The sequence below is a fragment of the Budorcas taxicolor genome, chromosome 1 (genome assembly GCF_023091745.1).
Source record: "Budorcas taxicolor isolate Tak-1 chromosome 1, Takin1.1, whole genome shotgun sequence".
NCBI lineage: Eukaryota > Metazoa > Chordata > Mammalia > Artiodactyla > Bovidae > Budorcas > Budorcas taxicolor.
The window spans coordinates 131,780,704-131,806,822 of record NC_068910.1 but is presented as its reverse complement, the minus strand read 5'-3'; the positions used below and the strand labels follow the sequence as shown (position 1 = coordinate 131,806,822).

At 48.0% G+C, this 26,119-nt stretch overlaps 1 protein-coding gene across 1 annotated transcript in view; it reads left to right on the top strand.

Moving 5' to 3' along the window:
• Window positions 1-3,354: 3,354 nt before the first annotated feature.
• The window catches only part of SEMA5B (semaphorin 5B), a 38,198-nt gene continuing 15,433 nt past the window's right edge, over window positions 3,355-26,119 (top strand). Inside the window, exons 1-7 of the mRNA XM_052640138.1 lie at window positions 3,355-3,487; window positions 8,579-8,678; window positions 12,769-12,814; window positions 23,091-23,153; window positions 23,521-23,619; window positions 24,061-24,274; window positions 24,934-25,219. Of these exons, the coding sequence (XP_052496098.1) occupies window positions 3,355-3,487; window positions 8,579-8,678; window positions 12,769-12,814; window positions 23,091-23,153; window positions 23,521-23,619; window positions 24,061-24,274; window positions 24,934-25,219 (941 nt within the window). The remainder of the gene's footprint in view (window positions 3,488-8,578; window positions 8,679-12,768; window positions 12,815-23,090; window positions 23,154-23,520; window positions 23,620-24,060; window positions 24,275-24,933; window positions 25,220-26,119) is intronic.

Genomic DNA, 26,119 nt, shown 5'->3' with positions numbered 1-26,119 from the left:
TGAAAAATGAAAGTGAAGTCGATCGGTCGTGTCCGACTCTTTGCGACCCCATGGACTGCAGCCTACCGGGCTGCTCCGTCCATGGGATTCTCCAGGCAAGAACACTGGAGTGGGCTGTCATTTCCTTCGCCAATGCACGAGAGTGAAAAGGGAAAGGGAAGTCGCTCAGTCGTGTCCCACTCTTCGCGACCCCATGGACTGCAGCCCACCAGGCTCCTCCGTCCATGGGATTCTCGTTAGGGACATGTAAAGGGTGTGGAGTCAGCAGGACTTGATGACACATTGGATGGACTGGGGAAGGAGAGAGGTGGGAAGTGATACAGAGCATCTGAGTCAGGCTCCAGAGGAGCTCTTGGGCAACTCTGTGTATTAGAAGTTTTAGGGAACCAACACTAATTTTTAAAATTTTTATTGAATCAGTTCAGTTCAGTTCAGTTCAGTCACTCAGTCATGTCTGACTCTTTGCGATCCCATGAACTGCAGCACATCAGGCCTCCCTGTCTTTCACCAACTCACAGAGCTTACTCAAACTCATGTCCATCGAGTCAGTGATGCCATCCAACCATCTCATCCTCTGTTGTCCCCTTCTCCTGCTGCCTTCAACCTTTCTCAGCATCAGGGTCTTTTCCAATGAGTCAGCTCCTCACATCAGGTGGCGAAAGTATTGGAGCTCCAGCTTCAGCATCAGTCCTTCCAATGAATATTCAGGATTGATTCCCTTTGGGATAGACCGGTTGGCTCTCCTTGCAGTCCAAGGGACTCTCAAGAGTCTTCTCCAACACCAGATTTCAAAATCATCAATTCTTTGGTGCTCAGCTTTCTTTATGGTTCAACTCTCACACCCATACATAAATACTGGAAAAACCATATAGCTTTGACTAGATGGACCTTTGCTGGCAAAGTAATATGTCTGCTTTTTAATATGCTGCCTAGGTTGGTCATAGTTTTTCTACTTTGTCTTTTAATTTCATGGCTGCAGTCACCATCTGCAGTGATTCTGGAGCCCAAGAAACTAAAACTAAAGTCTGTCACTGTTTCCCCATCTATCTGCTTTGAAGTAATGGGACCAGATGCCATGATCTTAGTTTCTGAATGTTGAGCTTTAAGCCAGCTTTTTTAATTGAATAGATATTATTAAGCACATTTAATATTCAATAGTGAAAATATTATATAAAAAAGTATATATTGAGACACCTGGATCAACATTTTGCTACTTTTAAGTGACCTTTTTTTTTTAAAATTAGTTTGGGTTTATTTTTTCCACTGTATTGTAATGCTAATATTAACAAATATAAATATATATTCTTATTTCTACCCTCTTTTTTACACAAAGTGTAGCATGCTATATTTATTACACTGTTGTGCACCTTGTTTTTTTCACTTAATATACCTGGAGACTCCTCCATAACAAAATCTGAAGACCAACCCCCATTCTTGTCTGTAGCTGTATCATATTCCATTACTAAGATACACCATGGCTTATTTAAGCAGTCTCCATTTGCTGAATATTTGGTTGTGACTTGTCTTTTGTCATTTTTAAAAAAAAGCCACAAGGAATAATCTCGTGTATAAGTCACTTTGCAGGTGTCCCGGACTCAACTGAGCGACTTCACTTTCACTTTTCCCTTTCATGCATTGGAGAAGGAAATGGCTAGCCACTCCAGTGTTCTTGCCTGGAGAATCCCAGGGAAAGCGGAGCCTGGTGGGCTGCTGTCTATGGGGTCGCACAGAGTTGGACACGACTCAAGTGACTTAGCAGCAGCAGCAGCAGCAGCAGTCACCTATTCTTGTTTCTTAACTAACTGTGGTGAAGGAGCAGGTTTTACTTTTCACTATGCAATCTGCTGCAGATGGATACTTACATAAAATTCAATCAAAGCGAATTTCTTAAGAAGTGAATTGAAAAAAAAAACCAGGCAAAATACAAGTCCACATATTTTGTTATTAGATCCAATAGACATAAAAATCACCCTGTCACATTACTATAAAGGTTTTAAAAAACACTATCCAAATTGTTTATCTTACCTCAGTGTGGTCACAGCTTGTGGACCACAGTTCGAGTAGCACTGGTTTACTTCAGGGAATTAGGTCAAAGGGGGGTCATGCCTCTGTTGTTTTGCCAGATGTTGCCAGGTCCCCTTCCATGGTATTGTATCATTTTGTACACCATCCAGTGTTGTAAGGGGTAGTGGTAAAGAACCCGCCTGCCAAGGCAGGAGACACAGGAGACATGGGTTCCATCCCTGGGTCGTAAAGGTCCCCTGGAGGAGGACACAGCAACCCACTCCAGTATTCTTGCCTGGAGAATCCCTGTGGACAGAGGAGCCTGGTGGGCTATAATGCATAGGATCGCAAAGAATCGGAGACAGCTGAAGTGGCTTAGCATGCGTGTACACCAGCAGCCTAGGAGCACCCCTTTCCCACTGCCTCCCAAGAGTTGTCATCTCACTTGAATGTGTGCAGAACTGATAGGTGAGCAGCCTTACCTCAGTTCAACTTTTAATTTGAGTTGCTCTTATTATGAATGAGAATAGTGTCATTCATGTTTTTAAGCCCTGTTTGAATTTATATCCTTTGCCATTTTTCTACTGGATTGTCGTCTTTTTCCCCTTGATTCTCAGGAATTCTTTATATATTAGGAATATTAGCTCCTTTTGTCTGCCACAGACTGCTAATCTTTTCCCTTGTTTGTCATTTGCCTTTTGATTTTGATGGATGTTTGGTTTTTGGGGGGGGGGTGGGGAGGAGCTTGCAGAAGTTCATGATTTTTATGTAGTTAAATTTGTTAGTCTTTTGTTTAATAGCTTCCGGATTTTGAGTCATGGCTCTCCACTCCAAGGTTATAAAGAATTCTGCCCACATTTTCTTCTAGTATTTTTCTGCTTTTATCCTTAACATTTAAGTCTTTCATCCAGTGAAATTTTCCCTAGTTGGTGAGAGTTATGGATCTAAATTTATCTTTTTACAAATGGCTACCCACTTGTCCTAACTCCATTTATTAAAATCCCTAAGATACCACCTTTATCATTAAAATAAATTTTAAACCATTTGGGATCATTTAGAAAAAGCTCTATAATTTGTCAGTTTTGTCCAGAATACCATTACAAGGGAAATTAGCTTTCAAGATATGATCTATAACTTTACATTACTGGAGCAGAGCAAACTCTTAAGTATCATAAATAAAATATAAATTGTATTTAAACAAACAAACAAATCCTGTGGGGCCACCGACAAGCACACAGGAAATCGGGAGAGGTGGGCATTGCCGAGGGAGCGCGTGGTGAGAGTGAGCGTTTGCATTGCAGGTCTTCCCCCAGCCTGCCTTTGGGAGCCGGCACCACAGAGGGGCCCACCATGGTGTTCCCCGGACTCCTGGCTGTCACACTGCTTGTAGTGCACCTCGCCTGCTCCCAGGATGTCGCCAGTGAAGCCAGCGGTGAGCAGCAGCTGTGCTCCCTGAGGGAACACCCCATCGTGGCCTTTGCAGGTGAGAGCCACTTCCCGCTGGGTCCTTTTTTGCAATAATTGTGTCCTGAAGGACATAGGCGGGCCCTCTGCAGGGTCTCTCTGGATGTTGGAAGTCATTTCCTGTAGGGTACGAAGACTCTTCCTCTGGGGGTAGGTGTAAGAGGAATGGGTAGCAGCGGGCTCGAGGATCTGATTTTGTCTGCGGACAATTCCTTCAACCCTTTCTCCATGTTTCCCTGGGGTCCTTCCCTGGAATTCCACTGCTGGAGAATGAGGTTGTGGCTGCCCAGGGTTGGGTGGCCAAGGGTTGGTAGGTCATCTCAGCTGTGGCTCTTCTGGCAGCATGAGCCCTGGTTCTTGGCTTCCCCGGGGAAGAATGAGGGTGACTCACACATGAGGGAATGCCTAGAGATCTCTGGAAAGCTTCCTTCTGCTCTAAGATGGCTACAGGGATGCCTGTCTTTGAGGCCCCGGAAGCCCCCAGGGAAAGGGGCCTTGATGACTCCTCACTCCTTCTGTCAAGGGAGGGTGTGAGAGTGTCCTGTTAAAGTCTTTCCCAAGCTGGGGTTTGTGAATCACTGGACACATTCTGAGGGGGGTCCATAAGTTCTCAATAAGAGTTTCTAAAATGAGGATATACATTTGATGATAATCTAAAAATAAAACAAATACCAGAGCATCTTGCATGTTCTCCCTCGACCTGTTAGCCAGTTTGGGGGTCACTAGGGGTATTAGGATCCATCACCTATGTGGCAGCTCACATGAGGATCTGCAGATGTGGTCTCAGGGGTCCCCAGGTTCTTAAGCTTGATAAACTATCTGCTTTTTCCTGTTCACAATAACCCTAGCAGCACAGCAGGGCAAGAACTCATCTCTGTTTACAAACAGGTGGGCTGAGGTGTAGACGGTTAGAGGGATTTGTTAGAGCTGGGTCTCAGTGCTGGCCTCCTGACTCCCATCTGGGGCTCTTCCACTGCCTGGGGCAGAGGGCAGGTGCTCCGGCCTCGGGTGCCCTGGCAGCCCATCCGGTGAGGTTCCACACAGCCAGCTTATGGGGCAAGATAGAGACCAGAGTGGAGAGATGAACCCATGAGACCGAGGCAGGCATGGGATCTGGGGGGTGGGGAAGGCAGTGCGGATAGGAGCTGGAGCAGCAAGCTGGGGAGGCTGGGGCCTTTCAGATGTGCGGGATTCCCAGCTGTGTGCTGCTTCCTGCTCAGGGAGGAGGGTTTCCAGCCGTCTTCTCTGTGCTGTCTTGTTGGAGCTCGGATCGAGGCTTTGAAGGCTTAAGTGGATTAAAGTAAATTAGCAGTGTCCTTAAACCTACAAAACACACGCACACCCTCAGACTTCTGATGGCTCCTGGCATGCTGGTGGCTGCTGCTGATGGGAAGGACCAAGGAGCAGGATTCTGAGGGTGGCCTTGTCATATGAGGACTCCCCTGTGGCAGCTCAAAATGAACCCTTTCTTCTCAGGAGCTTTGCTGGGGCATGGTTGGATCTGGGAGCAGAGACAGTGGAAGGAGAGCAGGGGAATCCCTGTCACCCAGGCAGGCTGGTCTGTACTGGTACCAACTGGGTGTGATGGTAGGAGGGTGGAGAGATGTAAAAACGTGTTCCCTAAGAACTTGGCTTCCTTGACACCGGTTCTGATCTTCAGCTGTAAAGTACTTGAATGAAACTGACTTCCCACCCCGCCTCCTTTCAGAAGGAAGGAATGAGGTTGGAGTGACACAGACAGCTGGCATGGAGTGACAGGAATTCCCTGAGTCCCAGGAGAGCGGAGCCAGTCTGTCATCCTAGACTGACAGCCCCAGAGAGTGGAGTCATCTTTGTTTTCCCTCCTCAGGCCTTCTGGTCTCCCTGAAATTCAACCCTTCCCTTTTTCTGACAATTTTGAGTTTTCCTGTCTATTCGCCAAATTTTTCTCCAACTCTAGACCCAATACCTGACTCTAGGCACAGTGCTGGACTTTGTGGGGCCTCAGAGGTGAAGGAGAGTTTCCTTTGAGTACTCCTGTTTCTTGTTCCTTAAATGTCACACCTTCTGGTCCCCCAGCGCAGTTAGTCCTGGGCCAGGGCTGGTCCTCTTGTCCACCGCCCCCCCACCATCCTTTAGTTCTGCAGGGCACGCACTAGGGACTCCATTCATATTAGGTGACTTTGTTCTGGGTGATGCCGTATTCCAGTTGCCAGAATCCAGCCCAGCACCAAGCTCCAGCTTCCGGGACCCCCTCAGATGTTACACTTTACTTCTGACTGATCAGTAAGCTTCTAACCCTGTAGCTCTGAGTTTCCCTCTGCCCTGACACCTGGCTGATCTGTGAATAACCCCAGAGGAGCTGCCACTTGCAGAATCTGACAGCCGTGTTTCTGTTTTGTAAGGTTGAATTTTCTCCTATTGGTTTCTTTTCAGGGGCTCCACCTGTGTTTCTCTCTGGCCTGCATGTTCTTCCTTTCACCACAGCCTGGCCTTTCTAGGTGGCAGGGAGAAGCCAGTATGGGGTTAACACTAACAGTGGTTAATCCACAAAGCGGGTAATTGAATTGACTATAATTAAAATCACAGGCGTGTCATGGAGAATGTCATTTTTCTCTTAAAGTCGCCATCCAAAGCCTTCACTGCACACGGTGCTCAGAACGTGCTTGGTGTTTTAACGACAGCTTTCCCTCTGGTCCTCTTTGCCTGTTTAATAAGAGGAAGCTGGCTCCCTTCCCAAGACGGCTCCCCCAGGATCACCACGCTGAGCCCGCTGCATCTCCTCCCTCGCCCCTTCCCTCTTGCCCTTGTCAGTCACTTCGGGGTAAGGAAGAGGGTCAGAAACTGGAAGGGGCCACCCCTCCTCCACCCACCTCCCACTGTCATCCTGGATCCTGCCCCATTCCTCTTCCTCTCCCCTCACCTCAAGAAAGGGCTGTAATGAAGGCTGAGCTGAGCCACCTCCAGATGGAGTTTCTCCTGGTTTGCTGCAGACCAGTCATGCCACCTTTTCCTCTGTTCAGCATCTGGAACATCCCTGTCAGAAGGGAAGAAGGGGATTAAAGTGCGACTTGTTGCTCTTATTGGAGAGCACCCAGTATGCTGGCGAAGGCAAACCCTTCACACACACACACACCACCCAAAAACAGATGAGCACATTCAGAGCGACAAAAACATACAATGTGAATGGAACTTGAAGGGTAGAGAGAACACAGAACAAAATAAGATCAGGGTGGAGAGGTTATAATCCAGGAAGGCTTCCTGGAGGTGAAGGACCCTTGGCTTAGTCTCTAAGGTACTATGATATCCTACCCGGATTTTTGAGAGTGGCCCTGGATCAACTGAACACCCAGCCTAGCTGACTCCAGATCCACTCCCTATACTGAGATCGCCCAAATGCCATTGCAACTTCATGATGGCCCATGCCAGTCTATAGCCACATGCTGAGGGCAGAGGCAGACACAAAGGGTCTGCTTCATTTTGCTGCAGAATTTCTTTCTTCTCCTTTTTTTTTTTTAATGGTGCATATCACAGTTTTCTGAAAAACATCCAACTCGCAAAACCTTCAGTTCTTCAGGGAGCGATTAAGTGTTTGCCTGTCATGCAGAAATGAAGGGCTGCTTTTACTCTGTAGTTGGAGGGATAATGAGCAATGATTTATTTCCCTTGGATTGCACACACACACACATACACATACACACCCTGCCCTCTCCCCTGGGCCTTCTGGGAGCCGGTTACTAATGCACTGTGAGGAAGGAAGCTCAGGGCCTCCTCACATTTCCCCATCATCTTTACCCTACCAGTGTGAAAGTTCCTCTGCCCACAGCAGTCTCGCTTCACCAGTCAGTTCCCTCGCATCCATGAGGAAGAGGCTGAAAGAAAGCTATGAAGGGGCTGTGAGCCCGGATGGGGGAAGTGAGCTTCCATTTGGAGGGAAAGTTCTCTGGGCACTGTTCCCCAGATGTACCCTCCCATGACCACTGCCCCATCCATCCAGAGGGCTGCAAGGTCTCCTCTGCCCACCCAGTCCTCATGAGAGACTTTGGCCTTGGCTGGGATGATCCTCCTTGGAGACAGAAATGGGCACTGTCCACCCATCCTCCCTTTCTTCCACCTCTGTGGAGTCTTGTCTGAAAACCTGAGTCTTCTTGTACAAAAGGCAGTTGACAATTATTCATACATTTAGTCAAATACTTCTGGGTGCTAGGCAGAGGCTAGAGATCCCAGAAGCAAGATCTTCGTTGTCCCCTAGGGCAAACTACCAGATTAGACACCCAGTGAGATAGGGGCTTTGATGGCAGTCAAGTAGAGGTCTAGGGAGCCTACAACCTTGTGTGGGGGAGTCAGAGAAAGCTTCTTGGAGGAGGTGGGGTGAGGATGGGGACAACTAGGAGCTGTTGCACTGAGGGAGAATAGAATTGCAAAGGTTCTCAAACTCTTGTGGGATAGATCTGGAGATGTGCACTGGTTGAGGCTGGCTGGGGTAGAGGGTTTGAGAAGGAATGTATAAGCTGAAGCGTCATTCTTTCAGTGGATCACTAGATAACTAATGCGCCAGGAATTCATTCTACTTGGGAGGACAGTCGGGCCAGAAACCAAAGGCCTTCACAGGAGTTGTGACTTCCCGGAGGAAACTGGGCACTATCAAAGGGCTCTAAGCTGGGGAGTGACCCAACTAGAGTTGCATATTAGAAAGATGGCTTGGTTGCCTTGTGGGAAATGGGCTGGTGGTGCAGGAGTGAAAGGTGTGCCAGTTAGGATGCTGTTGACAAGAGATGACGCTAGCTTGCCGGGGTGGGGATAGGGTGCAGGGGCAAGATGGCTGGATTTCAGAGGATAGGCCTTTGGTGTGGCTGGTGAGGGTCTTGAGGAGTCAAGGATGGTTACAGGTTTCCTTTGTGCAGCTAGGGATGGGTGGAGCCCTTCTTTGAGCTAGGGAGCAAAGCAGGAGCAGTGACAACACCCCCACTCCCTGTCCCCTAGCTGTCTGCTCACAGAGGTGGGCAGGTGGAGCCCAGATCTCCGGGGTGCCCCCACTTCACTGCAGCCCTTCTGTTCTTGGGTCCAGTGCTGATGCAGCTGGGAGCCCCTAGTCCAACAGTAACTGAAAGGCTGCCTCTCCCTCCCCCAGATCTGAAGCCATGGGTCTCTAACTTCACCTACCCTGGAGCCCAAGATTTCTCCCAGCTCGCTCTGGATGCTTCCAGAAACCAGCTCATCGTGGGAGCCAGGTAATGAGGTACAGGAGGGTTGGGGCCAGGACTGGGGGATGGATTCTAAGTACACTGAGCAGAGGGAATATTATTTGGGATGATCCTCTGTGGGCAACCCCTCATCCTGGGTCTCTGTCCCTCTCTACCAGACATTCTCTCTGTGCTTGAATGCCTGTCCCCCAGCATTGGGGGGAGTGACAAGGAAGTAACCACCACATCTCAGCAAGCCACATTCCCCAGGGTCTGGCAGTTATTAAGGGCAAGAATGCCTGCTGTCAACCTCCTAGCCTGCATCCAGGCAATCATGCCAGAACCTACCTAGCTGGTGTCCTCCCTGGGAGCTCCACGCGGAGAAGGTGCCCCCTGCTGGCCGGCCGGCTGCCTGCACCTGGGACAGGGGACATAGGCCGTGTGCTTTTATGAAGGACCTCCCGGTTGCCATATCAGTTAGCCCCAAGGCCCAGGTCCAGTATTTAGGGATAATACACTCTTGAAGAACTTATGGAAACTTTGCAGAGTGGATTAGGAGGAGAGAATTCTCACAAAATCTTTGACCATCAGCTCTGTTTGGGAAGGGAGCTTAGAGATGGTCTGTTCCAATAGGACCAGCCGTAGCACCACTGGGGAACTTGTTATAATGCAAATTCTCGGGCCCTGCCTGATGAATCGGAAACTCTGGAGGTGGGGCCCAGCAGCCCGTGTGTTAGCACGCCCTCCAGCTGAGCCTGGTGCACACTGAGGTTTGAGAATCACTGGCCTAATCCAGTTGCCCTCAGTTTAAAGAAGAGGAAGCAGAGGCCCAAGAGAGAAAGGTGACCTTCCTGAGATCACGTAGCAAGATAACAAGAGTCTGGGGTTAGAATCCAGGCCCCCTAGAACCTCAGGGTTCGAGGTTTTCTGCCAACCTCCGTTACCACCTCCAGCTGCATTGGTGTTTCTCAGAAGCTCTCTGCCCTGGGGGTTCTGATTGAGCAGGTCTGGGGCAGGGGAGGACGGCCAAGGGGCTGGGCACCTCCAGGTTGCACTCTGTAGCTGACCAGCCTTGACTTTGGGGCTCTCCTGAGTGGGCCCACCCCTTCATTTGCCATGTGTAAAGGACAGAGCTCTGGACCAGATGAGCTGTGTTCTTGTCCTGGGTGACCTTGACCTGTGAGCCTCAGTATCCTCATCTATAAAGTCTGGGTTACAGTCTCTGGGCTGCCAACATGACAGGGCTATTAAGAAGCTAGGGTTTGTAAAACAATTATCCTTCAGTAAGAAATAAATTAATTTAAAAAAAGAAGCTAGGGTTGAATGCATTTTATTGTTTTATTTTGAAATTATTATTTTATATCAGATATGTGTTACGATATAACATTCAGAAGGTACAAAAGGGAAAAGCAGAGCCGCCCCCCCAGTACACTAGGTAGGACCCCTCACTGGGGGCATGCTGTGTATGAGTTTGTGTGTCCTCTCTGAGGTAATCTCTACAGGTACAAGTATCTAAGAGTATGGACCTTATTTTCCTAGCAAAGAGAGTCATTGTTTTACTTTTTATTTGAGGATAATGGTAGATTTGGTCTTCCCAGGTGGCTCAGCGGTAACGAATCCAGCTGCAACACAGGAGCCTCAGTAGACGTGGGTTTGATCCCTGAGTCAAGAAGATGCCCTGGAGGAGGGAATGGCAACCCACTCCAGTATGCTTGCCTGGAGAATCCCAGAAACAGCAGAACCTGGAGGGCTACAGTTCATGGGTCTCAAAGAATCGGACACGACTAAAGCAACTTAGTGTGCGCGCAATAGTAGATTTACTTGCAGTTCTAAAAAAATAATACAGAGAGATCCCATCCTTATATCCATCACCCAGTTTTCCCCAGTGGTAACAGTTTGCCTAACCATAGTACAACACTGCAGCCAGGAAGCTGGCACTAATGCCATTTTCCCACCTGATTCAGGGTGCACCAGTTTTACATATGTAGCTTTTAGAATCCCGATGCCTTTGAATTGAGTGAAACAGAGAAGGACAAACACTGAAAGTTATCATTTATATTTGCAATCTAAAACGTAACATGAATGAACATAGGAAAACAGAAACAGACTCACAGATATAGAGAACAAACTAGTGGCTACCAGTGAGGAGAGGGAAAAAGGCAGGGGTGGTGGTGGCGAGATAGGCGTAGGAGACTAAGAGAAACTACCATGTACACAATAGGCTACAAGGATATAATGTACAGTGCAGGGAAATAAAGCCAATATTTTGAACAGTTGAATCACTAAGTTGTACCCCTGAAATTACTATAATATTGTAAATCAACTAGACCTTAAATAAACAAATAAATACATAAATCCTGATGCCTTTGCTCTGAACCTTGTGGAAGCATTTTGAAAACTGCCATTCATTCTGTACCCGGCATGTCTCAGGCACTATTTTATGTATCAAATATGTGGTAAAATATCTAAGTGAAAGTGTTAGTCGCTCGGTTGTATCTGACTCTTTGCAACCTCATGGACTGTAGCCCACCAGGCTTTTCTGTCCATGGGATTCTCCAGGCATGAATCCTGGAGGGGGTTGCCATGCCCTTCTCCAGGGGATCTTCCCGACCCAGGGATCAAACCCAGGTCTCCTGCACTGCAGGCAGATTCTTTACCATCTGAGCCACCAGGGAAGCCTGTAAGATATGTGAAACATGTAATAAATCACTTAATCTTCACAATAAATCACCCCAGGCAGTAGGTTCTGGGATGATCCCCACTGTCTGGACCAGAAAGCTGGGAGGGTTAAGTCTCCCGCCTGTGCTCACACTGTCCTCCCTGGTCCGCTCCTCCTCCCTTACTCGTCCTGGTTATGCCTGCAGAGAACCCTTTTTCTAGGATCATCTTTCCTTCCTCCTTCTCTTCTGCCTGACAGTTTCCCACTTCTCTGTGGGACACCCTGGGCCTCTGGAATTCAGGGTAGGGAAATTTTTTATTCATTTATACCCCGCCTTGTTCCATAAAGGGTTTAGGGTGGGTCAGGCTATAGAGATTTCTCTCTGTTCTCATCTCCCAGAAGAGCAGACTTCGAGTTGTGATGAATGATTTTTGATGGGATAAAAGTGTATAAAGTGATGCAGTGTTTCCCTTAATTTTTTAAAGCTGTGAGCAGATGCCTGTGTTACCTGAGCAGACAGCTGGGGCAGAGCCATAAGCTGGAGCCCATCTGTCTCCAGTCTGGGCGGGTGGGTGCAGGCGAGGAGCCTGGGGAGGGATGTCGGAGGCCTGAAGCGAAGGTCCCCTGGCCAGGCCCACCAGGACAGCAAAGCAGTCGAGTGGGTCCTGGGCTTGGAGCCAGGGGTATCTTCTTCAGGCCCCTGGATCCATTCAGCAGGGGCCACTCCCTCTGTTTCTGGCCCACTCCACAACCTTTCCTCTCATTTCTCAGCACAGCATAGGTAGGCCAAAACTTTCTAAAGCAGTTATTCCAAAAACTTCAGGAACCAAAAGAGGAACAGCCAAAAGAAGGTATAAGAAGGAAAGAAAATTCTTAGGGAAAACCACTACTTTACATCTGTTTGACATGAATAAACCTTTTAACATGCATCACACCATTCCTGTCTCCATGGGTCTTATGAAATAAGGAAGACAGGCATTACTGTCTCCATTTTACAGATGTGGACACTGAGGCCCTCAGGAGACCCCCAGCAAGTGGAATTCTCCTTGTCTCTGCAGCAGGGTCTACTCTGTGAGCCCGTATTCACTTCCATGCGGTTCTCTGACCTGGGGGTCCTGCCACCCTCCAGGTCCACCCACAGTGCCTGTGGGCCTCCAGGGGCGCATGAGTCTGGATTTCTATCCCACCTCTTCCACATACTGTCTCTCTGACTTGGTCCATTTACCCCAGCTGTTTCCTCATCTGTAACATGGCATTTTCTCTCTGCTCCCGGGATGGCTGTGCAGATTAAATGAGCTAACGTAGGTAAAGCTCTCCCTGGGGTTGGCCCACCATCGGCTCTCTGCAGTTGGCACCCAGTCCTGGCACCCTGTCCTGGCACCCAGTCCTGGCACCCGGAGGCAGGAGCCAGAAAGCCACTTCCTGGGGACCTGCCTGTAAAGCTAGCCTGACTTACGACCTCTGTTTCTGTTTTCACAGGAACTACCTCTTCAGACTCAGCCTTGCCAATGTCTCCCTCCTTCAGGTACATTGCTTCCCTTCCCTGTAATTTCCCTGGTGTTTAGGGGCTGGGGCCAGGGCAGCGCAAGGAGTGAGATTCAGCCTCTAGGGTTGAAAACAGGAATGCTGTGCTCTTATCAGCGGCTGTGGACTCACCCTAGCTGTCGGGGTGACAGCTGGGAAGGTATTTGGGAGTGGGGGTCGCGGCCACGTAAACATAGGGGCACACACAGGGCTTCTGCATTGTGAGGACAGGAGCTGGGGGCTCCTGTTTTCCTGGACTGAGGGGCTCCAGGATGCAGGACTTCCACTAGAAGCAGTTCAGTACTGGGCAAACTGGAACAGCTGGTCATTCTAAGTGCAGAGCCTAAATCCACAGGAAGGTCTCTGCATTTGGGCCTTGAGGGAAAGGGTGTCCCTGGTTGCTTTCTTAGCTTGGCCTGAGTGATCCCATTCTAGGTTAGCATTTTCACTGAGCTGTGATTGATTTATTATCTGCTGCCAAGAAGGACTCCCCAAGCATAATTCCCTAAGTGCTTTGGGAGGCATTTTAATGGGAATCCTTGATCCAGAACATTTATCCCAGATTGAGAAACAGATGCCAAATCATCTCTGCAGGGGCTGAACATTCTAGAGAAAGGAAGGCCATCTCTTCATCTGAAAGCCTCAGTTCCTGTGTCCAGGGGAGGCTTGCTGGTCTCCAGTGATGGGGCGTTCATTGAGTGCTTACTGTGTATCACAAGTGAGCTGGAGGCAGAGGGGCTATAGACACACTGATCTCTGGCCTCTAGGGCTCACAGTAGAGCCAGAAAAAAACATGATGAGTGATACACAAAATCTAATTAGAGAATGGTTGTTAGTATATGGGGCTATTAAGTATAGCGTTTCACTACAAAGGGAAGTTGGAGAAGGGGAGAACTCCTTGGTGAGCTAGTGTGATACTCTGGTCTAGTTTCTTCTAGAAACTGTTCTAGACCCCCAGGGCCACTGCAGGTGGTAGCCACAGAGGAGGCATAAGCGAGCAAAAAAAAAGTGACCTTCAGAAGGGAGAGTCCAGGAAGAACTAGAGAAAATGGAAAAGAAATGCCATTTATCTATCTATAATAAACATTAGTAAACATTTACTGAATAACTACTAAACACTGGGTCCAGTCCTAGTATTTGAGATCCAAAGGTGAATCACGCTCAGTCCTTGCCTCAAGGAGCAAGCACATAAATTATAAATGATTTCCTTTACTGGATGGGATATGTTCCTGGGGCCTGGGCTAAAGCAAGGTAGAGTAAATTCCCAGAGGCAGCATCCCACGGCCTGCCAGCTTGGTCAGTCAGAGGAGCCCAGCCAGAGCCTAGGTTCCAAGTGGTTTTCATGGAAAATGAAGCCAAGATGCCAAGCCCCACAGGCCAGAGTGTAGGGGAAGCCAGTGCAGAAATGGTCCAATGTGGGTGGGAGGAAGTAGATCCAGGGGTCCTTCCCTGAGCCCAGGCAGTTGGCTTTTTATTAAGCTCCCATGGTCTGCAAATGAAGGTCTTCTGGGAGCCAAGTGAGGAAAGGGAAACAGATGCACAGAAATAATGACAGTGCTGTGGGAGGCATGTAGGGAGCGGGGCACACTGGGTGCAGTGGTGGCCGAGGCACAAGGAGCCCTCAGCTCAGCAGGGTCTGAAAAGTCTTCCCAGAGAGCTGCCTTTGGGCTGGAGCTAGAAGGATGGAGGTCGGCCAGGTAGCTAAGGAGGAGACACAGAGATGTGAAGTAGCATGAAGCACAGAGTGGGGCAGTATGGGAGGATCACAGGGTGGGTGTGGGATAACGATGGGAGATGAGGCCCAGGATGAGAGAGGCTGCACCACAGAGGCTCTTCAGAGGGATCCATATTTTATTTTGAAGGTATAAAGGTTTAAGCAGAAAAGTGATATGATTATGTTTAGTGTTCCAGTCACCTGGTCCTGCAGAGAATGGATTAGTGGAGGAGCTAGTTAGGAGAAACTGCAGTAAGGTGATTGATGGGGAGACTTGAATTAAGGCAGCAGAGTGGGGATGGAGAGAAGACAGGAATTGATCTTCAGGTGGCAGATGCAGCATCACAGAGCTCCAGAGAAGACCGGGCATGTTATTTTCTGTGTGAAGGTGACCCCTAGAATTGGGAAGGAGACAACCCTGGAGGGTTTAGCGGAGGCTTGGACCACAGTGGTACCTTTTGCCTTCTGGTTGCAGAGCTGAGTAGCCTAAACCAGGAGTTGACTGGAGCTAGCCTGACTCTAGACACTGGTTTTCTCTTGGGTGCCCACTAGAATCACTGGGGGAGATTTAAAAAAGCACTAATGCCTGTATTCTATCCTCAGAGATTCTGTTCTAGGGTGCGGCTGGGCACTGGGATTTTTATAGGCTCCCAGATGTGCAGCCAGATTTAGGAAGCACTGCTCTAGGATGTTAAGAAAGTCCTTATAGATGTTGCCCAACTGGTTTGGCTTCCCCAGGTGTCCTTGACAGCTGACCCGCAGGACCTGGGTCCCCTACCTTACCAGATGTTAGGACTGTCTAGCCTGACGCTGAGGCCTGATGTTTGGTTCATTCAGCTCTGGGTGATCTGGTCTCACCATGGAAGGTATCTTCTGCCAGCTCCATCACTCATGCTTGAGGCAGGGACCGGGCCTCAGGGGCTTTTCTGAAGGGTCCTGCGCACCAGCCAAGTGCACCAGGAACTGGTTTTACCACCTTCCCAGGGTGTATCTTAGGGGCCTGAATCCAGGAGTTCAGATTGGATTCTTTGTAATCGAACCTAGGAGATAAATGAATGCATTTCATGTTCACATCCTCACCTCCCCACCATAGGGGGACCCACCTGGTCACAAACAAGAGGAAACAACAGAGAAGTTGGGGAGGGCCGTCCAGCATCACCTTGACCAGGCTGGAGGCAGACCACAGCCTCTGGTCTCCTTGTTTGTCCTCTGATGAGAAAGCCCTGCCTTTTGACCATAAAAGCTGGACTTCACTGAGTGCTCCTCCGTTGCCCTACCTGGGGCTTTGGGTCCTTTTTTATAAGTGTTCAGCATCTGCTATCAGAAGTGGCTCAAAACAACTAAGGGCCAAAAATGAGCTCCACCACTTTCCTGACAGGATGAGGCAGGGCCAAGGCCTCCCCACTCCCCAGTCCAGCTTCCTTGACTGTCTTTACTGCCTGGGGTATGCTCAAGGTTGTAACTCTCATTTATAGCCAACTGCTCCTCCCACGTGGCCCCAGGATATGATTTAACCAAACTTAAATGCAGTGTTTTATTGATAGTTTAAATAATTAACATCCCTTAAAGAAAAATCTAAATGCAAACTCTTTATGCAAACTAGTGTCCATTAAAAGGACTTCTAAGTGCCTAACCCCTATTAAACAATTTGTGTAAACTACCGTTCCTCAAAAAAAAGAAAAAAAAAAGAAAAACTCAGCTTCCTTCCCAATTCTCCAAGCAGCAAGATTGGAAAGATGCAGGCAGCAGCAGAGACGGGAGGGTATGTGTGTGCAGTGTCGATGTGTGTGCGTGTGCGTATGTGTGTGTGCACTCCTGTGCTTGCAGAGGGGGAGGGGCAATCAAATCAGCTCACCAGTGATTGTTTTCTTTCAGTGTAACTTAATAAGCTGGCTGTGGGAAAGAAAAGGTGGCCAGTAGTCGACAGGGTCAGGGGGCTGCTGAATGGTAAGCTTGCTTGGATTTGTCAATCAGGAGATCATGAGCCACCTGTGCCAGAGCAGTACCAGGGGATGACGTGGCTGGAGGCCTAATTGCCGTGGATTCATGGTCTTGGGCTGCCACATGTCCTGCAAGCGCAGAAATGAGGACTGTGATGTACATAAGCATCAGGACACATATGGGGCTTTGTTTGTGCCTGGGCAGATGGCGAGGCTGATTCTGAGCTCTTTTCTAGTTATCTGCACATTGTCCAAACTAGGCTGGCAGCTCCAGAGTTGTTTGAAGTCTAAACTCTGCTGAGTGGTGGACTTAATGCTCAGACGTTTTCATGTTCAGCCGTGGTCTCTGGTGTCCAGCGGAGTTGTTGAATCTATAAGGAGATTATCCAGTTCCTGGCTCTCTTGACTGCTTTCTCCCATAGCAGAAAACCATGCAGTTTCTCTTTACTAGGGATTGCTATCCTGGAATTCCTAGTTTAAAGCATTCTGTGTGGTCGATTGATTATACACATCTTATTTCCACTCCTTCACAAAATTCCACTAAAAGGACAATGAGAACTTTTAAAAGATACAGATCTGCAATGACAGAGAGAACAAAAGAGATGTCAGCAGAGAAAAGATTAAATGCATTCTGGGGAGGTGGAAAGTGGATGGAGCGAATCATAACTGATGTAGTGGAGCAGGACAGTTTATAAAGGGAGATAAAGCAGAGAAGCACGATGACTCCCCAGAAGGCCTCAGAAATTGGGCTGTTGGGTATTGTTGAATGTGAGGATGAGGCACAAGTCTAAAAGGGGGACATGGTTGAAATTATCTAAATTGAGAAGCTGGAACCCAGCTCTCCTGTCCCATCCCACACAGTAATCCTTCCTCCATTTTACCCCTCCCCAAGAAGGGAACCCTGGAGAAGGGAAAGGCTACCCACTCCAGTATTCTGGCCTAGAGAATTCCATGGACTGTATAGTCATTGGGGTCGCAAATAATCGAAAACGACTGAGCGGCTTTCGCTTCACTTCACTTCAAAAAAGGAAAACTAAGACTCTCTCTTTAAAGACCCAACTAGTGAGTCTTCAAATCTGGAGACTCCAGGAAAGGTGAAATCTCACCAATGGGGTATGGGACTAGAACAACATTTCTCCTTTTTCTATTTTTGTGCGGTTTATTTATTGAAGAAACCTGGTCATTTGTCCTTTAGAGTTCCCTACAGTCTGGATTTTGCTGACTGTAGCCCAAGTGGTATAATTTAATACGTTCCTCTGTTCCCTGTACCATCTGTAAGTTGATTCTCAGATGTGAAGACTTTATTCAGTTTAGATTCTGGCAAGATTACTTCAGAGATGTTAGCATGTATTTTTTTAGGAGGTGCATAGTATCTGATTTTCTCTGTATTTTTTTTAGTGTTAGCAGTCATTGATGATTTTTACCTAGATCTATTAATTCTTTAGGTTACAATGCATTAGCCAGACTACTTTTACAAGGAAAAACTTCTTATCTACTGTTTGATTACCTGATGAAACAGTTGTACAGAAAGATAAGATAACTGTTTGATACTCTGTATTTATTCAGAAGTTTTCAAATAATGAACAGACTTTGTAGTATCTGTCAATGATGATTAGTGAATTTTATATTGTATAACTGTTTTTGCTACAGACTCATGGCTTTAAACATTGTGGATGTTTCAACCTATTGCAATTGTCTCTCATGACTATCCCATCTTTTGCCAGTAAGGAGCCTCTTCAAGCTGACTTCTATGACACTATGACCCTAGTGGTTTTTTATTGCTTTCTATTGGTATGAAGTGATATTCTAGGCTCACCTTGTACATTTCCTGCCCTAGATCTGGAATTAGCTGTTTCTCCAAGAAAGCTTGATTCCTTTCAGTGGGAGATGGTTAGTGATTTATTTTTAAATATAAACAGCCGAAACTCACCAGACATTTGAGGAAGGCCTCTAAAGTCAAGGAGAAAGATAAAAACAAGCAAGCAACCAGAATGAAGGAAGCTGTAAGAACAGGGGTAATGCAAGAAATACAGGAAAACACTTTTGAAATTAATTTTAGAAACTAGTTTTCTGAGATATAAAATTATTTTGTTTATAAAACAAACAAAAATGAAAATTTAAAGAGTGATTGGGCAAATAAAAATTGAATTGAAGGATTAGAAGATAAAGTCGAAGAAAAATCTTTCAGAAATTAGAACAACAACAAAAAACAAGAAATGAAAAGCAGGAGAGAAATAAATAACAGAAAACCAGAGGATCAGTGCGCAAGGGCGAACAGTGGATTGGATTAATAAGCGTTACTAAAAAGAGAACAGAGGAAAAGATAAGGAAGACATTAAGGATGAAATAACATAAGAAAACTTGCCAAAACAGAGGATGAGTCTTCACATTGAAAGGGTTGACTGAGTTCCCAAAAGAGACCAGCACTAAGGCACATCAGTGTGAATTTCAGTATACTGTGATCAAAAAGATGATTCTAAGTTTCTAGCATTCTTTTCTAAAGCAAAAAAGAAAAAGGTCACTACAAAAGATGGGGACTGAGAATTACACCAGACTTCTCAATAGCAACACTGGAATCTAGAAGACAATGGAGAAATAAATGTCTTTAAAATTCTGAGTGAAAATTACTTTCACCTTAGAATTCTATACCAAAAGAATCGATCAAGTATGAAGATAGAATGAATAAGACATGCAAGAATTTTTAAAAATTGATCTACCATGTTCCTTTTCATAGGAAGATACTGAAGATGTGTTCTACCAAAATAAGCCAATAATTCAAGAAAGAGGGAAACATGGGATTCAGCAAACAGGAGAGGAGAGGAGGTAAGTCCCAGGTTAACAGCCAAACAGGAGGACCAGTCCATACTGGGGCAGGAGACAGGACGTTGGGGCAGGAGGAAGGCAATGGGAACTAATAGGTTATCTGAACCATTTGTGTGTACAGTTAGCAAATAATATTGAGAGAGAATGTTGGACATTTGGGAAAATTCAGTGATAGGTACATTATAAAACAAGCCAATGAAGAAAATCAAGACAACTAATCAGCCCAGGAGAAACAAAAAGTTGGTCAAGAATGGAAACCTTGTCAGAATAGGCATATTTCATTGATTCTCAGAGGCATATGTTTTCACATTTTACTGAGTCTGAAATCAGGCCACGGCTTTCTATCACAGGCATTTTACAGTCACCGTTGGCAGACTGCAGGCTTGATGGAGTTGTCTCTAACCGTACAGGCATGAACTTGGTCATTATTCCTGGTGTGCTCATCCAGCAACAGCAAGCCACTGACATTTCAGTTCACAAACCATTTAAGGATCATATGAGGAGGGACTATGAGTCTTGGTTTGTCAGAGACCTTCTGTGGAGACCTGCTGATAAGATCAAGAAAGCGCCAGCATCCAACCTGTCAAGTGGGGGGCAATAACTTGGAAGAAAATTCTGGAAACCAAAGAGAAATATTCTTGAAGAATTGCTGCACCATTGGCTTCCTGGGCAGTTCATAAAACGGTGGTCTAAAACAAGCAAACAAAACAACAAAAAATGAGCACTGATGACGGAATAGAAAAGTGACTCAGAAGAGAAGAACACCCTGAATTCAAAGAAGGTTTAAAAATACTGAATAAATTTTGCTTACATTTTTCTTTTTTTGTATGCATAAAATTAATGTATGATTGAATATATATCTAAGTAAAAATACTTCCAATAAGCTTACATTAAAAATGTAAGTAATAAAGGAATTTGCCAGCATGTTTTCTTTCTTAATGATTCATATTACAATCAATGGTGTCCTACATTCAGTCAAATATAGGGTTCTAGTTGGTAGCAGTGAATAATTTTCAGTGATATAAATAATGGTTATATTAAAATATTAAATAATTTATATTACATAATTATAATGGGAGGACGGGGAGAGGAGAGGGGTGGGAGAGAATGGAGATGGGTAAGTGGAAAAAAAATATTCACCTCCATAACAGGAAGTCAGAAGATGAAGTCTAAGATTGATACATATTTTTGAGAAATTGGATTTTTAAAAACATGTGTAGAAAAATCAGTTCAGTTCAGTTCAGTCACTCAGTCGTGTCCAACTGCTTGCGACCCCATGGACTGCAGCACGCCAGGCCTCCCTGTCCATCACCAACTCCCAGAGTGGAGTTTACTCAAACTCATGTCCATTGAGTCAGTGATGCCATCCAACCATCTCATCTTCTGTCGTCCCCTTCTTCTCCTGCCTTCAGTCTTTCCCAGCATCAGGGTCTTTTCAAATGAGTCAGCTCTTTGCATCAGGTGGCCAAAGTATTGGAGTTTCAGCTTCAACATCAATCCTTCCGATGAGTATTCAGGACTGATCTCCTTTAAGATGGACTGGTTGGATCTCCTTGCAGTCCAAGGGACTCTCAAGAGTCTTCTCCAACACCACAGTTCAAAAGCATCAATTCTTCCACGCTCATCTTACTTTATATAGAAAAATTAAAGAGTCTAAAATAATTGTCCTTGGGAAATGGATTGGTGTGTGAGAGGAGTTGTTCCTGGAGTCTTTTAAATTATTTTTTCATACTATTTAACTTTTTCAACTCTGTGCATCATGGCTTTGATAAAAATAATTTTTGAAATAAAATAAAAATAAATAAAATGACTCAAGCCAGTTCTGTGCTGTAATCATTATAAATATACATATTCTTTTCAGGCCATATGTTCTAACTTTTGGTTTGAGAAACCTACTCACAGTGAGAGGCTGCACGATGTAACTAAAAGAGCTTAGTTACAGTTGTCTGGGTTTGCATCTTGGGTTTGTTGCTTACCAGCTTTGTGACCTCGGGAAAACTGTTCAATCTTTCTGAGCTTCCTTTTCCTCACCTGTAAAATGAAGAGACAGGTGTGTCAAGTTTCTGTCCCAGTGCTCAGCTCCATGTGACTTTGTCTAACACCTGATTGTACACACCTGTCCTCCATGAGCCCCCCAACCCTCACAGTGGGATTCCCATCCCCTTAGAAATAAAGTTGACCCTTTTGAAATGCCCCTGTGCTCAGGGACCCCAAGGCCCCAGTGAGGCCCCTTTGTCCACACTGCCCCCCTGCAGCACAAGCCCAATGTCCAGAGTTTTAGGCCTGGACATCTGCAGTGTATGTGGGTCTTTGTGCTTTTCTGCCCCTAGAGGCACTGAGTTTGCTTATGTCCCTCTTTCCTCTCACATCAGGCTCAGTTTGGGAGCTGATGGGTGCTGAGTATGACAATGGCTCCCTTGTTCCTGTCCAGGTGAAGCCCACGACTCTGTGTCCAGATGCCAGGGGTCATTTGCCCTTCTCCAACGAAAGTCTGGGAGCAGAGGCCTGAGCTCCAGGCATGGCATGGCAGAATAAGCCCAGCCTGGTCATCAGTCTGATGGGGGCACAACCAAACTTGCCACCCAGCTCCCAAATCTGGGGTCTGCCAAAGTCAGCTCTCCCTCTGCCCAGGGGCACTGGGGCTACGACTTTGGACAGCAGAGAACAGCTCTGCCACTCTAGCTCCTGTCACCCCTTCCCCTCCCACATCCTAGGCCCGGGGAATTCAGTAAACAGTGACCGCAAGCCTAGAAGGCTTCTGTTAGAAATTAAAAGCAGGTGGTTGTTTTTTTTTTTTCTTTTTGCTCGTTTGGATGGAGGAGCTGCTTGTTCAGGGCTCCCTCTCCCAGGACAGGTAGGCAGTTCATGTTTATACATGTGACCCAGAAATATGTAACGAACCACACTCCGGGGCTGACATTGCCTGGATGTGAAGGGTATCTTTCCTCCCCAGTTGCTCTTCAGTGGCTGGGAGGGGTCTCAGGAAGTACAGGAGGAGTAGATGCAGGGGAAGGAGGCCTCCTGGGTGGGGACAGCTCTGTCCTCATGCCAAGGGCACTTGAGTACACGACATGTCCTCTGGGGCCCTGAATTGAAGCTGTGTCCCCCAAACATCATTCCACAATAAAGCATGAGTGATGCTACAGGGAAACAAGGAAGCTGCCTGCACAGGGGTGGGCGGAGGGTAGCAAGTAAAAAAGGGGAAGTCCTAGGTCCTCGAGACAGTGGGATAAAGAGGAAAAAAGCACACATAGCTTTTGAACCAGGAATGGGGGTTCCAGTCTCTGTCTCCCACATCCCAGCAGCAAGTCATAGAGGACTTTGCAGGGTTGCAGTGGGAAGGTGACATTGTTCTTCTGTAGCTAAGGTTGGCAGCCTCTCTGCTTCCCATTCATTTAAGGAACATCTGGTATATAACTGAGGCATGTTTCCTGTCTCCTACTCAGGGCCTGGGGTGGGACTGAGGGTCCTCCTTGGCCACTTACTTCTCCCCAGCTGACCTGGGGGAGGAAGGGCAGGGGAGGCCCCAGGCCAGAGCCGCATGGGGATGATGGGGGACGAAGGGGTTGTTACTCCAGGCTTCCTCGACCCGAGCAGGTGTGGAGGGTGTTGGGCCAAGAGGATGTCTCTGGGTAAGGAGGTCTGGCAGCCCTGCTGGCCCACAAGGATGTTGTGAGAGGAACCTTACCCTGCAGGCTGTGGCTGGCCATCTCCCAGCTCTCTGTCTCCTCCAGCCCGGCCACTGCCTGCCCTGGCTGTGAGTGACATGGCTGTGTGATGTCTGTGTGCTCCTCCCACAGGCCACAGAGTGGGCCTCCAATGAGGACACGCGCCGCTCCTGCCAAAGCAAAGGGAAGACCGAGGTAGGTGGCCTTGGTAGGCAGGGGCCTGGCTTGGAGCTGGCAGGAGGCCCATGGTGGGGGGCACAGAGGGTGACTGTGTGGGCACAAGGCCATCTGCATGGGAGACCCAGCCTGGATGAGCCAGGGGCTCCTGGTGTAGTCAAGAAGGCAGCCTCAGCATCTGAGTGGGCGGTGAGGCAGGGAGCTGGCCTGGCAGGGAGGGGTGGGGGAGGGGGACAGTCACAGATGCTCCCTCCACTGTGGAGTGGGGTGCATCTGGGGCAGAGCAATGCTCTCGAATATTTGTGGCACAGTGGAGTGAGGGAAAGACACCTAGCTCCGCAGTTGGAGAGCTTGTCCCTCTATTGCTTCCCTTGTTTTGCTTCAGGAGGAGTGTCAGAACTACGTGCGAGTCCTGATTGTCACTGGCCGGAAAGTGTTCATGTGTGGGACCAATGCCTTTTCCCCAGTGTGCTCCAGCAGACAGGTGGGGGCTGCATGGGGTCGGGCAGACAGAGGGGGACACCAAGAGGTTCTCTCACTCAGGCACACAGCCTCAGGATGGAGCTGCCAGTCAGCACACAAATGAAAACAAAAAGGATGCCCAGTTAGATTCGAATTTCAGATTAAAAACAGACAGTATTTTGGTATAAGTATGTCCCATGCAAGATTTGGGATATACTTATGCTAAAAACTATTCATTGTTCATCAAAATTCAACCTCACCTTGGAGGGTCCTAACTCTGGGAACAGCCTCTGCCCTCCATGATGACTGCTCCCTCAGAGGGACTGTGGGGGGCAATGAGAAGGAGGTGGAGGGAAGGAGAGGTCCAGAGAGACCAGGGACCCAGGAGAAAGCAAAATTCCAGGGAAAGAACAGGCAGCCCCAGGGTCTCAGGAAAATAGCCCCATCTCCCCATTGTCCCCAGGTGGGGAACCTCAGCCGGACGGTGGAGAAGATCAATGGTGTGGCCCGCTGCCCCTATGACCCACGCCACAACTCCACTGCCGTCATCTCCTCTCAGGGGGAGCTCTACGCTGCCACAGTCATCGACTTCTCAGGTCGGGACCCCGCTATCTATCGCAGCCTAGGCAGCCGGCCACCACTTCGCACCGCCCAGTATAACTCCAAGTGGCTTAATGGTAAGCAGACCCAGCCCTAGGGCTCCCCTGGTTCTAATCCAGCCAGCCCACCCTGACCCCCATCAGTTTCCTTCCTGCCCAACCAGGGTAGGGCAGACATTTGCGCAAGGACCACAGCAAGTCACAGATGGACTCTGGATGAAATCACGGATGTCCTGAGGATGCAGAGCAGATGGAGGGCAGACTGTGAGGGGGGAGAGAGAGTTAGGAATTGATGAGGAGGAAAGGTTACAGGAAAGAAGAGATTGGGGGATGGTATTAGGAGTTTCTTGCCCTTTGGAGTTGAATCCCTGATTCTCCACTAATGAGCTGTGTGACCTTGAGCAAATGCTTGACTTCTCTGTGCCACAATGGTCTCATCTGTGATATGGGGACAATCGAAGTATGTACCTCATAGCTTGTTAAGAGGATCCAATGGGCTAATCCATATAAAGTACTTACAGCAGTGTCTGGAGCACCGTGAGTGCTCATACATGTCAACTATCGTTGTAACTGCACTTTGTGTTGGGGGTGGGAACAGGGTTAGCGCCCCCAGGTCACCAAGCTGGCGGGGGCTGTAGGATGCCCATCTAAGGAAATGGAAGTGGTCGAGTGCTCCCAGCTCTGTCTTCTTCCTCCCTCGTGGCCTGACCCACCCTTTGTTCCTTTTCTGTCCCCAGAGCCAAACTTTGTTGCAGCCTATGACATCGGGCTGTTTGCATACTTCTTCCTGCGGGAGAACGCAGTGGAGCACGACTGTGGACGCACCGTGTACTCTCGGGTGGCCCGCGTGTGCAAGAACGATGTGGGAGGTCGCTTCCTGCTGGAGGACACTTGGACCACGTTCATGAAGGCCCGGCTCAACTGCTCCCGCCCGGGTGAGGTCCCCTTCTACTACAACGAGCTGCAGAGCGCCTTCCACCTGCCCGAGCAGGACCTCATCTACGGGGTCTTCACCACCAACGTGTGAGTCCCTGCCTTCCCTCCTACCCTCCCCTGGATGTCAGGGACCAGTTCTGACCTGCCTTCACAGCCTGGCGGCCTCGGGCAAGTTCCTGGCTTCGTTTCTCTTTCTGTAAAATGGGGATGGCCGTGCCTTCTGCCCTGGGTCCTTTGAGGATTTTGTGGCTCACTGCCTCTTGAGAGGTGAGCACTTGTTCTGGGTTGCTGTGAAGGGCAGGCCTAGGCCAGAAGTGAGGAAAATAAAAGGAGCTGGATTGTGACTCCATGAAAGAAGAACTTGCTGGGATGAAAGTGCAGCAGGCTGTCTTTGATGAGGGGGTGACAGCCCTGGGAGGGTCCTCCAGCTGCCCACAGGAGACGCTCAGAGAGGTCTCTACCCTTCCAACTTCAGGACGCCATGATCCCACTAAATCTAACCAGCAGAGTCTTGTCGCAATCCTGACTGCCCTGAAAAACACAGGCTGGGAATTAGAAGGGTAACCCCCGACTGAGATCATGAGTCTGTCCTCCACTGCCTCCTTCTGTGTATAGGCTGATCCATTCAGGTGACTTTTGTACAGAGAATGCTGAATGGGCAGCAAAGACCGAGAAATGAATTTGCTGTCCAGCATGCTGAGGGGGGTTCTCAGTAAGGACATCAGAAACACAGGATGCAGAGAGTGGTGTTTGCTTACCTAGGGCCCAGCTAGCAGCACTGAATGAGAGCCAGATTAGCCACAGAATGGATGGTTTAGGGGATGGACAGGGGGAGGGGAAAGCAGGGAAGCTGGAACAGAGAAGCCATCCAAGCTAGGGGACAAACATGCGACACAGCCATGTGCTGGGAGCCGGGCGCTGACAGCTGGGGCTTAGTGACCAGTCCACCATCAGCAGTAGAAGGTAGGCAGCTGTGAGCAGAGGGCA